The following is a 16,869-nucleotide window of genomic DNA, read 5'->3' on the forward strand; positions in this document are numbered from 1 at the left end:
AAACTCCTGCTTCCTCTGTAACAGATGACCAGAGCTCAGCCAGTGTGCCATCTGAAATCTCCAGCACCGCAAAAACATCTCCTACAGCTTCATCATTATTTAGCACAGAGAAACCCACAGCTCCGCCAATACAAGACAAGGACAGTGTTGGGACGGTTCAGACTGACAAGAGCTCGATTTCTCCTGTAACCGACAAGACAGAGCAATATTCAGTCATCACATCCATCGATGAAGAGAGTTCAGGTGTACATACTACAGATACATCTTTCCTGAGCTCATCAGGGCGAGTTACATCATCCTCTGTAGACTCTACTGAAGATTTAACAACTTTTATGACTGGACCAACAGAAACTGTTGCAACAGATGAGACAACATCATCATCAAGTCAAGAACCATCCTTATATCCAATCAAAACGGATGAAACTCCTGCTTCCTCTGCAACAGATGATCAGAGCTCAGCCAGTGTTCCATCTGAAATCTCCAGCAGCCCAAAAATATCTCCGACAGCTTCTTCACTATTTAGCACAGAAAAACCAACAGCTCTACCAACACAAGACAAGGACAGTATCGGCACAGAGCAGACCGGCAGGAGCTCCTTTTCTCCTATAACTGTTGAGACAGAACAATCTTCAGTCATCACACCCATTGATGAAGAGGGTTCAGGAAAAAATACTACAGATATGTCCGTCCTAAGCTCATCTGAGAGCTTTACATCATCCTCTGTATTCTCTACTGAAGATTTAACAACTTTTATGACTGGATCAACAGAAACTGCTTCAACACATGAGACGACAACATCATTGATCAGTGAAGGACCATCCTTATTCCGAATCAAAGATGAGACATCATTAAGCCCATTAATGGTTTCTCCAAGTGACACATCTGTTATATCATCCACAGTCTTTCATATTGATGAAGATGATAACAGTACTGAAACTATGGCAGTGGAGTCCATTCCCTCTATTAGTGGGTCAACCACTAGAAGTGAAACATCATCCTTCCTCGGTAACATTGATTCTGAGAGTTCGGGAGATGGGACTAGTTTTTTTAGCAAAGATTCAATTATCATGTCAACTACTCTTTCCACTCTGTTGAGTACTGAAATTACTTCAGCATTAGATTCTGAGACATCTGAATCAGCTGCTACCTTAAAAACGGGTGTAACAGCAACACCATCTCTTTTCACTACCAAAAAACTACCAACAGTATCACCTGAGAGTCAAGAAACATTCACAAGTATGGCAGAACAGGATTCACAAACAACAGAGCAAAGTCGTTCTTCCTCTGCAACAGATGATCAGAGCTCAGCCAGTGTGCCATCGGAAATCTCCAGCATCCATAAAACCGCTCCTACAGCTTCATCATTATTTAGCACAGAGAAACCAACAGCTCTGCCAATAGAAGACAAGGAAAGTGTTGGTACGGATCAGACTGACAAGAGCTCGGTTTCTCCTTTTACCGAAAAGACAGATCCATCTTCAGTTTTCGTACCGATCAATGAAGAGGGTTCAGGTGAAGAGCCTACAGATCCGTCCTTCCCAAGCTCATCTGACAGATTTACATCCTCATCTGTATTCTCTACTGAGGCATTAGTGTATTTGAAAACTGAACAAACAGAAACTGTTACAACAGATGAGACAAAAACATCATCATTAAGTCAAGAACCATCCTTATCTCCAATCACAACGGATGAAACTCCTGCTTCCTCTGCAACAGATGATCAGAGCTCAGCCAGTGTTCCATCTGAAATCTCCAGCAGCTCAAAAACATCTCCTACAGCTTCATCATTATTTAGCACAGAGAAACCAACAGCTCTGCCAATACAAGACAAGGACAGTGTTGGGACGGTTCAGACTGACAAGAGCTCGATTTCTCCTGTAACTGACAAGACAGAGCAATATTCAGTCATCACACCCGTCGATGAAGAGGGTTCAGGTGTAAATACTACAGATACATCTTTCCTGAGCTCATCAGGGGGAGTTACATCATCATCTGTATTCTCTACTGAGGATTTAACATCTTTTATGACTGGACCAACAGAAACGGTTGCAACAGATGAGACAAAAACATCATCAGGTCAAGAACCATCCTTATCTCCAATCACAACGGATGAAACTCCTGCTTCCTCTGTAACAGATGATCAGAGCTCAGCCAGTGTTCCATCTGAAATCTCCAGCAGCCCAAAAACATCTCCAACAGCTTCTTCACTATTTAGCACAGAGAAACCAACAGCTCTGCCAATACAAGACAAGGACAGTGTCGGCACAGAGCTGACCGACAGCAGCTCCTTTTCTCCTATAACTGTTGAGACAGAACAATCTTCAGGCATCACACCCATTGATGAAGAGGGTTCAGGCAAAAATACTATGGATATGTCCTTCCTAAGCTCATCTGAGAGCTTTACATCATCCTCTGTATTCTCTACTGAAGATTTAACAACTTTTATGAGTGGATCAACAGAAACTGTTGCAACAGATGAGATAAAAACATCATCAGGTCAAGAACCATCCTTATCTCCAATCACAACGGATGAAACTCCTGCTTCCTCTGCAACAGATGATCAGAGCTCAGCCAGTGTTCCATCTGAAATCTCCAGCAGCTCAAAAACATCTCCTACAGCTTCATCATTATTTAGCACAGAAAAACCAACAGCTCTGCCAATACAAGACAAGGACAGTGTCGGCACAGAGCAGACCGGCAGGAGCTCCTTTTCTCCTATAACTGTTGACACAGAACAATCTTCAGTCATCACACCCATTGATGAAGAGGGTTCAGGCAAAGAGCCTATAGAAATATCCTCCCCAAGCTCATCTGACAGATTTACACACTCATCAATATCCTCTGTTTTAAATCGAGAAACAGCAACTTCTTCCTCTATTGACACCATAAATATTTCAAATATCACAGTCTCAGGAGAACTATTTGAGGAGGTTGACTACAGCTTCAGTACCGATTTCACTCTTGTTGAATCCTCACCTCCTACAAGAAAAACCACTGTCAATCCTTCTACTATTGAGTCAAATTCATCATTCAAGGAAGAAGACGATTCGATAGATGCCACCAGTTCCCATGTTTCCTCCATGAGGGGTACAGACACACTGACAAACTCCCCAAAGAGCACAGCAACCGATAAAACATTTATTATGTCTCAAGAAACCACTACAAGTGCAGCCATCACTGTTTCTCCAATTATCAGCACAGCGAAGCCAGTATCTTCAACTAAAAGATCTGAGCTTTCAACCACTGTTTCTACTCGATCCGAAATCAAAGTCACACCAGAAAGTGAAAGCTTGGTAGGTTTGGATCATACCACATCACAACTTGGTCTTGAATCATCAACCCCCGCTGAGTTCCAGACACAACAATCTACTGATCAAACCACGTCTGAGTTAATAGTATCATCGGTGTCTGATTCAGAAAGTGGTGACTTCACTGAAGCTGAATATTCAGGGGATAACATATCTGCATCCACAGATGGTCCTCATCACGAAACACAAACACGGGTAGCTCATCCCTCTATGACATTTATGACTACCACAATAAGTCCCTATATGTTTAAAACGTCTCAACCTATGGCATTACCAAGTGTTACCGTGTTCACTTCAAAGGACACCTCTACCTACATTGATGGGGAGGGCTCTGGTGGTTTGCCTGAAGAGGATGATTTGGAGTCAACTCCAGATGGGTCTGGTGCAGAGGCATCCATTGACGCTAGCACAAGCCAGCAGCAAGAATTTATTGTAACAACCGATGAGACTGAAATAGATGAGAGTCAGAGCACTTCTGTCATGTATGATGTTACTACATCAACTCAATCCAGTACACAGTTTCCAAAAGTGTTGATGTCATCAACCCAATCTCCTCATAAGACCAGCACTGAGATGTACCCTCAGGAACAAGGCAGTGGGATGTCCACAGATGGTTCTGGAGATGAAGACGAGTTTTCAGGTGATGACATTAGTGGGTCGACTGCATTTGTACCAATGACCTCAACTGTAGCACTTTCAAAGCAAGTCCAGTCCACGGTTGGTACTAATATACCGAAGCCCACTGGCTCCACAGCTTCTTCTCTATACAGCACTGAGAGACAAGCAACAATGTCTCCTCAAACAGATACCTCAACCGTTCAGGAGAGTTCGGTGTTACCTCCCATAAAGTCATCAGAACGATCTTCAAATATTACTACTCCCACAGATGGTACAAGTTCAGTGTACACAGAGGTTGCCTCCAATGAGCAAACTACTGATGTGCTTGCTAAATTGGATGCTACATTATATTCAGCACACACCACAAAGAGACCAACAATTACAGCCTCAACTTATGAACCTGCATTCGCTGACACCACAAAGAGCGTTGCCTCTTCCCTCTCCGGCACAGAAAAACCTAAAACAACAACAGCAGTATATGAAACGTCATCAGTGAAAGAGAGTATCACATTTGGAGAAGCAGCAGGCGAAACACAAACCTTTGTTTCAATGACACCAACCGCCGATGTTCTTTCTTCATCACAGGGGGTTGGAATAACGACAAATACAGAAACCCCCATCTTTTCTGAAGCAGCAGAACCCCCTATTTCAGGCTCGGTGAAAGATCAAGCGACTGAGCACATAACTCAAACTTCCAATACAAGTGTTTCAGTCCATTCAACTGGATCTTCGTTTAGCGATCATACTGTTGTCGAATTCACTTCACTAAGCTCCAGCAGTGAATATAAGCAAAACGAATTCACAGCATCGCCCACTCCCATTCCCAGCATAGTTTATCACAGTGTTACAGATCAACAAGTTGTGATTATTACTCCAAGCAGCAGCCAAAGCAAGACTAACCTAACTGAACACACACCAACCATGGTCCTACATGCATCTAAACCATCAAGCAGCACATCTATCATATTCACAGAGGAGGCAAAAGATGAAGATGATCTGTTCTCTGCAGTTACTGAAAGTGCAACTGAAGGCAGTTCAACTACTGGGAAAATCATCAAAGATGACACCATCATTGATGTAGACACTATTTCTATAGTTCCCTCCTCGTCATTTTACCCAACTATTCGGACAGAGGAAGCTGGAGGTGTCACGGCAATCACAATGACACAAATGATGGAGCTTACAGAGGAACCAGAGGGATCAGGAACTACCGCAATAACGACACATGCACCTTCAGTCACTGATTCATCATTAGCCTCAACATCATCGGAAGCATCACCAGGAGTCAGCATTTCTCCAACAGAGACATCGAGTGAAGCAAAGAAGCTCGCAATGTCACCTCAAACCATACATACTACTACTGTTTCTATAACCTCAACTTCTGAAGAAATCCTTGATTTAACAACACCCAATGTTGTTTTTCCTGTTGAGAATAAACCAGAGGATGAATTGATAGGAGAACACGCCACTGAAAATAAAACTGAGATTCCGTCTTCTTACTCCCATTTGCCTTCTCAAACCTTAACTGGAGCAACAACCACAAGTATTCCGTATGTAGAGGGCTCTGATAAAGAGATCACTGACAGAACAGCTGCACCATCTGAAACAGAGGCGTCCGAGAGTCAAAAGACCATACCCACCCCTCATTTCAGCACAGAGGAACCCAACACATTTACCAAGAAGGATGACAATCAGGCCACAGATGAAGAGAAAGTATTATTGCCCACCACTGAAGGAATTTCAACCTCAGCAGGTGACAAGATCACTTCTATATCCAAAAATGAATCTGCTTTTACATCAACAGTGTTCCCGCTGCAAACCACATCAAAACCTGATGTCATGGTTCAGTTTGATACTACGAATGTCCCACAACCAGGAACGACACACACTGAGGTGGCCTTTCAACAAGCGAGGTCTGAGATCACATTCACACACCAACCCCATATTGACACCTCTTCAGAGAAAAATAATCTGGCCACAACCAGCCCAGTGTTGTCTGGTGAAGAGACAAGAAATGAATTTGATTCCACTTATGTGACTCCTCAGAGTGCAGCCATTGTCACGTCACTGGGAGGCAAGACAGATGTTACATCAAGCCAGCCAGCTGCAACCAAAGAGAATTCAACTGGTGCTGAAAGTGGCTCAGACAAAAGCAGTGCCATCCATGAAACATCTACTCATCCTGTAGTGACATCAACGCACACAATAACAGTTACAGAGAGAGCATCTGCAGGGGATGACACTATAGCTACAAAATCTACAAGTGACATACCTGTCAGACCTTCAAGTAATGCAACGACATCTTCAGGAAGTGGAGAGGTATTCGTATCAACAGAAAAAAGCACAAACCTTCATCCAGATGTTCAAGTAACTCCTTCCCCACCTGATTATTTTGACAAAGATCCAGATTATCCAACGCCAGATTACGATGCATCAGACCCCAACAAAGTAGAATCCATTCCTTATGACAGTGAACCAACAACACCAAGAGAAGATGGAGTACTTGCCACTACAACGCATGCTGTGTCTCGGACATCTGAGAGCCCACCTCTTGACCCACTGAGCAGCTCTGAAAGTATTTCAGGAGAAAAAGGCACCAACTCACCTGTAGGAGCAGCAGCTATCTCTGTCATTGCATCAACTCCCGCACAATCAGGCAGTTGTTCTGAGAGTGATTCAGGGAGCAGCAGCACCTCAGATGAGAGCATGATCAGCCCAGACATTGCTGATAATGAGGAGGGTAGTGCTGCTGTGCCCGCCAACACTAAATCGCCCGCTATGTCCAGCACCAGAGTTCAAACTGGATCTGTCAGTTATGAGAGTACATCTGTCAGCTCTGATGTGGCCTCTGGAGAATTGATTACAAAGAGTGACGGTACAGCTCAACATCCTTTGTCCCCTGATGAAATCCAAACTGTATTCAAGGTGAATTCTACAGCGACTTCAGAAGTGGAGATTAATAGGATGGGCACTACCTTTGTCAATGAGGCCAAAATCGATACGGATGTCTCTTCTCAAACACCATTTGAATCTACAACAAGGTCTCCAGCTCACGTGCAAAGCCAGCTAGTTACAGTCGCGTCTGTGACCATCCCACCATCATCTTCATCGCAATACCATGACAAACTGGACATCGACTCTACTGCACAGTCTTCACTCATTGAAGGACACCCACCAACCAATGAGGGGACAACGACGCCTGTACCAGATCCAACAGTTGTATTGGGACACGCTGTTGTGGGCGAGCCTGTGGAAATTCCTGGTAAGTTTCTTTCAATATCTTTTATTTAAATTATATTTTTCAGGGAGATACGCATTTTTCTTTATCCTTTGTTTTTCCTTTTCTTAACAGGATTGTATGCATGTACAGAAAACATCTGTCTGAATGGAGGTTCTTGCTACAAGAGGGGAAATGTCTATTCATGTAACTGTGCTCCTGGTTACGGAGGGCTCCGATGTGAAACAGGTATTTCTTTAATCTCAGTACCCTAATTTACACACCAGAAGAATTCAAATATTGCTATAAACACTCCTTTATAAATTAATGATTGGAAGTTGTTGCATTTCCTGTTATTGATTCTCTCTTCTTTTTTTTCTTCTGAAGATATTGACGAGTGCCAGTCAAACCCTTGTCGCAATGGTGGTACGTGTGTCGATGGTCTGGCTTCCTTCAATTGTGTTTGCCTCCCAAGCTACTCTGGCCTGTACTGTGAGGAAGGTAAAAATGACATGCCAATGTTTTGTTTTTTTATCATAATGTTTATTTTATAATTTGATTTATTTAGGCATCTTGTGCAGTCCCTGCAAGTTAACCACAAATAGTTTTTCAGGCTTGATAAATGCATGAAAATTCTCATGACATGATATAATCCAGATCTGTCTGTGTACAACTAAGTATTCTCTTAAGTTTCTCCACGGAATTAGCTGAGTCATGAGCACCACCTCCATCTCATCACTGCAATTACTTTTAACCGTTTCTTTTTTAGTGTTGCCTGACGGTCCATCATGTCTGATAGTACTCGGGATGATTCAAACTCCCGTGAGCTCCTTTAGAGTTTTCACATGCCTCAGACACAAAAGACAGCTCATACATTGTCTCCTTTCCTTATTTTCCACGTCACTGCCTTCATGTCAAGCCAGGGTCACTGCAGGTGGGCCACACTTCATGGCACTTGTGAATATTTCCATCTAGGAAACATGTCTGGACAATATATTAGATTACTTGAATGACTTTTGACATGTAAAGAGTATTTACACATCATTTCATAATGTGGAGAGCTGTATTCTTAAGTTCTGGGTTTTACAGTATTACTAAACCGTGGCACCATACAGCTTTAGCTGATTTCTGTTGACCAGTGTCTACACCCTAAATTCTGTCTGGATCACTCATCAGGGAATCCCACCCATATTGTGTACGCAGACACAGCTGCTAACTGAGCTGTTTTTTCCAAACGAAAGAGGAGAGTGGGAGAGAGCGAGAGAGAGAGAGAGAGAGACAGAGATAGATAGAGAGAGAGAGAGAGAGAGAGAGAGAGAGAGAGAGAGAGAGAGAGAGAGAGAGAGAGAGAGAGAGAGAGAGAGAGAGAGAGAGAGAGAGAGAAACCACATCTTCATGAGGAACAACCTCAAGAATGACTTTTTCACCTCTTCTTTGTCTATTAGCCCTCTGAGTATTAATTTTGCTATGGCGGGATGGGACAAGTTAACCAAAAACTGATTTGTTGTATTATGTTTAGACAAACCCAAATACAGCACAAATACATATTCTAGAGGAGGCATACACTTTGTATTTGACAGTGACTCTTAAAATGTTTTAGTTTTGCTGAAATGAAATACAGAGATCCACCCAATTTTGTAGTTTACATATTACTTGTAGTTTGTTATTAAATCAAGTATATCTTTTTTTTAGAATACTGAATAAGGCATCGCCTGCTTTAGCTATTATTCAAACCTTTGAATAGTTATTGAGACCAAACTTGATTGTGTTTTTGTGAGAGACCAATCCATCACATTGATTATCTTTTATCGTACTTGAATGATCAGAGATGAATACAGATATGCAACATGCTCAATGCAAACAGCACAATAGAGTCAGTAGAGATCAGATGATGCCCATGGATGTTGAGGTGGTGAGAGTAATTGTTTCCTGAATGTCAAATAAAGATCAAACTTTGCTTTATTCAAATCCTAATTATTAAGTTAAATTGAAATTAAATCATTAAAGCTTCTCATCTCACTTTGGTGCTCATTATGTCTACTGTCTTTTCCATCAGATACAGAAATTTGCGACTACGGCTGGCATAAGTTCCAGGGGCACTGCTACAAGTACTTCCCTCACAGGAGAAACTGGGACACAGCAGAAAGAGAGTGTCGCATTCAAGGAGCTCATCTCACCAGCATCTTGTCCCACGACGAGCAACTGTTTGTCAACCGTAAGTTGAAGATAAATAATCAACAATAACTTCTTTTATCCCGGTCTTATGAAACATATTGCACATGATAAGAATGAAGCGGTTATCTAAGAAAGCAGCACTCAATTCACACATGAAGCCTGGAAAAGCCTTCAAAGTGCCACTGATGTCACTCTATTTGTCTTGAATGTTGTATAACTGAACTGTCCTAAAAAGGTCATTTGGCAGAATGTAATCTACATCCCTCTACTCTGCATGGCAGGTCTGGGACAGGACTACCAGTGGATCGGCCTGAATGATAAGATGTTTGACAGTGACTTCCGTTGGACTGACGGCAGCTCTATGGTAAGATATGTTGCTTTCTCACATATTTTTGTCTCAACAAATATGGCACAGAGGAGCGTGTAAATATTTGGAAGTGAAGTAGGAAACAGATTCAGTCATCTAGGGAGAGTTGTTGTTTTAAAGCAACTGTGATGACTTTTTCTCATGACGCACCCGCCTCGACCTCATATCGCTACACCCTGGTGACAGCTCTGGTGATGTATAATAGGATGTAGAAGATACTGTGACTCACCACTGAAAACCTATAGCAGCAACAATTCAAAGTGCAAAAGACAATAATGTAGGGGACAAGTACATACTGTACAGAAAAGCTGTGTTGATCAAACATTGTGGAAGTACATGTTTGCTGTCGAGGCACTAGCTGCTGAGGATGCTCCACACTTGACAGACAGGCAGTTAATCACAATGTGCTTCAGTGTTGTCTAGAAGGACGTGCCCACTTCATAGATGATTCTCTGGGAAAAGAGAGCTGGATTAAACATAAAGATGGCTTTGGGGGGGGTTAAAGATAAGAACAGGCCTCCCATGGGGACCCTGACTCAGTTGAGAGATTGGTGGGTGCCGAAGGCGTCAGTGACGCAGTGGGGAAGGGGGGTTTGGCAGGCGTAGACAGGTATGGTCACCATCTATCCCCCCACACTCATGAGAAGGTCCAGGCAGCAAGCAGCATGCAGCAGGCAGCAGGCAGACACCCGGGGGCAGGGCCACCAAACAGGCAGCCACACAGATGGACAGCACCTGTGTTCAGCTGAAGAAAAAGAAAGAAAAAAAACAAAACTGACCAGGGGGTCTGAGTGGGTGGTCATCTGCAGGGTATTTAAATATAATAAATAAGACTACTTTTAAACAACTGTGACGTCAATATAAGAAGAAGTGAGATCTTTTTGTTTTCTTCTAAATGTATTAACAGGAGGGCACAGAAACACACGAGCCGTAATATTTTTGGACGTGTGTTTAGGTGGGCAATCAAAGTTTGTTTGATTATTCTGAAGAGGATGCAGGCCCGCAGAGCATTTGATGGGTCAGCCATTTGTTAACTGGAGTGAGCAGAGCAGGAAGTTGGTGTATGTTTGTTAACCATAATGACAGAGCAGCACAGCCGTGGGGCCTGATTGGAGAATTAGGGGGGGGGGTCACAGCTTTGAAGAAACTGTTTGAACCTAGAATGTGTTGACAGGCTGCAGGTAGCATCAACTCAAGCCAAAATACCCCACAGCATTCCAGCTGTGTGTACACTGTATGAATGAGTGAGTGTTAATATGCACATGTGTGCAACTGTATCATGTGCACAATTAGATAAACTGTGATGAAATGTCATTACAGAGTTTGAATTGAACACAAAACTCTTTTAGTGGATTCTTATCATGATATGTGATACTGTACCCTGTTTCTTTTTTATGTAGCTTGGAAAAGGCTCTGTGGAAATCATGTCATGAGTTCTTTTAGTCTTGGCAAGATACTATTGCTCCCCCTAGTGGACATCATTTAAAACTACAGTGATTAAAGTGTATTCCTCTGTTTCTATTATTTTAGCCAACCAAACCAACTAAATATGCCTCAAGGGATTAAAAATCCCTAAAACTACAAACATATATTATACGGAATATTGTTTAATTCACTGAACAGGAATGCTATAAAAAAAATAAATTGTAAAGGTAAAAAACAAGCACCCATCTCAATATTACAGATTTAATATTTATGAACCTTTAACTATTTGTTTAAACTACATCGAAGTGAAGGAAGGACTATCACACCATAAAATAAAAAAAAATGTGTGAATTAAAAAAACGGCATCCAGGTAACAGTTTTTGGAAATCACAAGCAACCGTTATTTCTTTCCAACATGATGCACACTACGGTATAAGCTTTGAATTTCTGCCTCAATTTTAGTGCAAACTACAAGTACTGACATCACCAGCTATAAGTTAGTGTAAGATAGTGTCTGCTGCTCCACCGATCCCTCAATGCTGTTGCTGCTCGGTTCCAGGTGTCAGTGTTGTGTTATATCAGGTACTACTTTTAAAACAGAGTGTTCTCCAGGTATACACTGTAGTGATGTTGAGGTTAGAATTTTACATCGTTGGCAAGTTTAATAAACTACATTTATGTTGAAAGCAAAATCCCTCTGAAACCACGGAAACCAATATCACAACTTACACCTTTTCTTCTGCTCTAATTTAAGCAATATGAAAACTGGAGGCCAAACCAGCCCGACAGTTTCTTCACTTCTGGCGAGGATTGTGTTGTGATCATATGGCACGAGGACGGCCAGTGGAATGATGTTCCCTGCAACTACCACCTCACTTATACCTGCAAGAAGGGCACAGGTAAAAACAGACCCAAAAAAAACAACCCCACCCAATTATTTTGTGAAAATACGACGCAGTTCTCATTTAAGTGTTATTGCATTCCTCAGTGGCCTGTCGTCAACCTCCGTTGGTGGAAAATGCTCGCACTTTTGGTACAACGCGCGAGAGGTATGAGATCAACTCACTGGTGAGGTATCAGTGTCGCATGGGCTTCATTCAGCGGCACATCCCAACTATCCGTTGCCGTGGGGACGGACGATGGGATATCCCGAAAATCACCTGCATGAATCGTGAGTACAGCGAGTAAAGCTCTCAGTTGGAGCATCCACTCTCTGTGTCTTTTACAGTAAGTGACGCTGTCGTTGCGAAGAACTAACACATGATTGATGTTTTGTTTTGTTTTTCTTGCAGCGTCGAGTTATCAGAGGACTTTTATCCGAAAGCATCAACACAATAGTCTCTACAGCATCAACAACTTCAGAAAGTGGCCAGATGAGGCCGTCCGCTTTCAACGTCAGCGTTATCGGGGAAGGAGAGACAGAACTGAACACAAGCGGAGAAAACAATGACGGGCAAAGAATACGGCAGAGCTTTACTGAGACGAGTGCACATGCATTGATCCTTCCGCGGAATAAGGAAGAGAAAAAACTCACTAAAAACACATCACGGGAGGATAACCTGCAGTCTTTCTTGCATTTTGGACGATGATGGAATGAAGTGCCTTTCAGATGACATGTTGATTCATGACCATCCTCATGAGGGGGCGCTTTTATTTTTTATTTTTTTATTTTTTAACAATAATACTGGAAAAGCAAAAGTATTCTCTTCTTTTTTTTAAACTGCAAAAGCTTTTTCTTTGTTGTCAGTTTACCAAAGTAATACATTCATGACTGTTTTTCTACACCGACTGTGCTATTTAAAATCACTCCAAGTGTTCCTCATTCATATAAAGAAGGCCGATATGAATTACAGTGCTTGTATGCTCTCGTAAGGAATTCCTTGAATATGTTGTCAAGCGGTTTTCAAGCATGCATTAACCCTTTATCAGGCACATGTGATACATACGGTCATAGAATACCAAAGAATTGTAGAATTCTTTACCATTTCAATTTTCCAAAAGGAACAAAAATGACAATCTTCTGCTATACATATTGACAAACATGGTTTAGTGTTTTAACCAATGCACAACGTGTGAAATAAGTCAGATTTACTGTATTTTCATGGAGACAACACATTTGATGTACTGCTAAATCATGTACAGCCCACAGCAGCAGGATCGTAGAAGCATTTATAGAAATTTTAAACTGAATATTTCTGTCCTCTAAAGGGTGTAATGTGCATAAGCAGTGGAGTTTTCTTCCTCTCTTCTTTTTAACAATGTTTGTTCTCTGTCAAAGAGATCTCTGTTTGGTTTGTCAGAGCACAAACAGGTGATCATGCACAGGACTCATACTGTCGTTTACATATTGTACCTTACTGTACTCTAAACAGAAGACTAGATCTAAATAAAGAATCTTTTTTTTCTCCAGTATTCAAACATTGTCAATGGAGGCACAAATCATACTCAGAGACATGGTTTCACAGTTTACACCAGTAGTAGTTTAGATTACAGCTCAGTAATTCCCCTAATTCTGCAAATCTCTCAGTAATCAGTTGAATACCTTCTTTGCGTTGGCAGCTTTTAAACTACCAAAGTACCACCTTTCATCCTCCCCCGCTTCCAATAGACGTACTCTGTGTCAATTACAATGTTTATAGAGAGATTTCTGTCGAGGGAATCTTCAAAATGGTATTGATATTTTTGTATGGTACAATTTAATATGAAAGGTTACTCTCTAAGTACTTATCGACAAAGCATTTATCCACGGATGGAAATTGATGTCCATCAGCTTTTGTAAAGTGAAAGAAGGAAAGTGTGGCTTGAGTCGCCTGCATCTTCTGCTCTGGAATTGTCCGTGCTTATCTGACAGTTAGTTGCTGCAGCGTGTTTACAATATCTATAATGCTGGTTTTACATACGCACCCCGGAGTCTTGCTCTCACCTCTTTCTGTTGGTCTTTGGCTTTGTTGTATAAACACACGCCTTTCTTTATCCGAGCTTTTCTGTTATTGTGTTCAATTGAAAACAGCCATTGAGAGAATGTATATTGTGAAACACTCAGAAAGACTTGAACTGAACAGCTGTTTAGGCACAGATGCGTATAATTTATTTTCAAGCTGCTCTTGATCTCCTCACTTGTTTCATACTGGCACCTAAAAATACGATGCTGTCACTTGGCCCAGCAGTGTTCTTCATTTATGATACGGTATGTTCAACAGGAGACCAGCCACACACGTTAAAGACGGAAGCTCACCGAGCAATAAGACCAATTTACACGTCTCTTCGCATCTTTAGTGCCACCGGTGGACCAAAGAAGACGGAATGGTCACATCAGCAATAATCTGCAATAATGTTGCTTTTAACACAATATCCAAACATGTGGATGGTTTTTGTGTTTCTCTGGCATTTTGTTCATAGAGAAATATGACGTCTGCCTGTGAATGTTTGTATATGTTTTAGCCTTACTGTGCACATAATATCATTTTATATTTATAACAGTTTGTTTTCAATTTTTTTTTTATTTTACAATGTGAATGTCTGGGATGTTTGTGAATTTTCTAGAAATAGATCAAACAGTTTTTTTTTCTGCTTTGTTTCACCAAATCACCAAAGAAAATAAAAAAAATATATGATTCTTGAATACTGATACGACTTCACTTGCATGTCTACGGTCCTTTGAGTGTTGGCCAAGTTCTCCGTCTGTTTGTGTGACTCCGTGCCAGATGTTGTGGTTTCCTCTCAGACTTCAGAGACATATGGGTATGAGGGAGTTTGCAATATCTCTCTTTTTTCATTGTATATGCTGGGAAAAGAAAATCCCTCAAAACCAAAACAAAGAATGGTGAAAAAGATTACTGAGAATCCTTCATCCTCTTATGTTACAGTCATGTAAATTTCATACGATTTAAGCAGTGAGGTGATTTCACCACCAGGTGGTGCTGTTAGACTAAGTCATAAAAAAAAAAAAGAGTGCGCTGTTTTATTTCCTTCCATATAACACCCACAAAACTCAGAGAGGCAGAACATACTGTGAAGGATTAACACTTTGTGTGAATCACCCTCTGGAGAGCCTCATGCCAAAGTATTGCAGTGTCTTGCACGTACATCAATCACTTAAAACAAACAAAAAAAACTACTTATCAGCCATGCTTAACAAGGCTGTTGGTAGACAGACGGCACATTCAGGGGAAGCAAATAGGAAGTGGCGGTGTGAATTTTTAGCAAACATATGGAGTAAAAATTGGATTCACTCTAACTGATGCTGCACAACTGTGGACTTGCATACGTATGCAGCACTTTACTGTATATTCCTAGTAAATAGCGTGACTGAATGTGTACCTCCTGAATGTCACACACCACTTATGGGTACATGAAGTGTGCATAAATGAAGCAGGTGAATTCTCTCACTATAAAAACACGAGTCATTTTCAGCGCATTACTCTTCACTGCTATTCCCAGAGCAGCGCCTCATGCAGCACAGCAGTCACTTGAAGTTCACATTGACACGGTATAATAGCAGATAAAATACTATTACCTGGGTAATAGCATCAACTGGTAATCACTGTGTAAGTTGCTGTGGTTTTCACCATGACTGCCCACTCTGTCATTAGAGAAGGCTTGGCTTGTGATTAAAGACTGCTCCTGTTTGCCCCTGCAACAGTCAAACCTGCAATCTTTCCTCATGAAGTACAGATGTCTCATGGCAGATCAGTGGAAAAAAAGCCTGGACCCCTTTGACTCAGGTCTCTCTGGGATTTCACAGGATCTCTGGATTTATTTTAAAAAGGAAGTGCACCTTGGCTCCGACTGACATGTTGAGGTCAAGAAGACTCTGTGTAATCCCACGCAAAGTGTCTGGCATTAACTAGTATTTAATATGAGCACATAAAGCAGTCCGCTGCAATGTGTATTTCATTACAGTTATTAGTTACTTCTTCAGAGGCTGGCGTACACACAGTGTGTTGGTCTTTTTGATGTAGTCATTCATTATTGATGTACGGTATTTTCAAATGAAACTCCTGCATTCCACTGCTCATGGACCAGCGAGGCGCATGTAAATTTCTGCAGTCATGCAGAACTTGACATAACACCTGTTCTTGTAAGAAACAGATTTATGAACTAATGACAACTAGAGGAAGCAGCAAGAGAACAGCTGAGATGAACCAACGTGCAGACAGCTCTTATAAAGATACCCAGGCATTCGTATTGGACCGGACACAGCACAGGTGCTGTGGAAACTGGTTTATGTTCATTTTACTCAGATATTTTCCATGATACAGTCAGGAGGAATGAGCTTTTTCAAGGTTTATGAGCAGCTTCTCCTGCAGTAAAGTGAGGGTTAAAAAATAAAAAAATGGACAAAAACACACCAAACACGTGGCCCTCCCTTGAGAACAATAAATTCTACTCAAAGATCAAAAATCCTAAAATTTCCATATATTCATAGTATACCTCCTTCTCTCAATTCAGTTAAATAACAAAATAATATCTTATAAATAGGCATACATTCAGATGTGGGTCCGTGGAGAAATCAAAGTACAACAACAACTAATGGCTCTCTTTAAAAGTCTGACAGGACTTTAAAAAAAACATTAAACAAAATAACGCTAATGTTTTAGAAAGTCCAGCTTTAACAAAAATATGTTCTTGTCTAAAAGTTAAAGTGTTAATATTTTCTGTAAATAAGTGTTCAATAGTGTGTCTCACCACGAGGATTATCGGAATTAATGAGTACACTTATTTTCTATTTAGGGAATTGTCCGCATATCTTTTGTTGC

At 41.3% G+C, this 16,869-nt stretch overlaps 1 protein-coding gene across 1 annotated transcript; it reads left to right on the plus strand.

The window, feature by feature from the left end:
* Positions 1 to 3,572: 3,572 nt before the first annotated feature.
* vcana (versican a) lies at positions 3,573 to 13,521 on the plus strand (the record flags this gene model as incomplete). The annotated part of the gene is made up of 8 exons (XM_080466573.1): positions 3,573 to 7,188; positions 7,279 to 7,392; positions 7,531 to 7,644; positions 9,200 to 9,358; positions 9,600 to 9,682; positions 11,865 to 12,009; positions 12,099 to 12,281; positions 12,403 to 13,521. 8 exons carry the CDS (start codon positions 3,573 to 3,575, stop codon positions 12,558 to 12,560), a joined length of 4,572 nt encoding a protein of 1,523 aa, XP_080322699.1. The 3' UTR covers positions 12,561 to 13,521.
* Between the last annotated feature and the right edge of the window lie 3,348 nt (positions 13,522 to 16,869).

This window comes from Lipophrys pholis, assembly GCF_963383615.2.
Source record: "Lipophrys pholis genome assembly, chromosome: 7".
Taxonomy (NCBI): Eukaryota; Metazoa; Chordata; class Actinopteri; order Blenniiformes; family Blenniidae; genus Lipophrys; species Lipophrys pholis.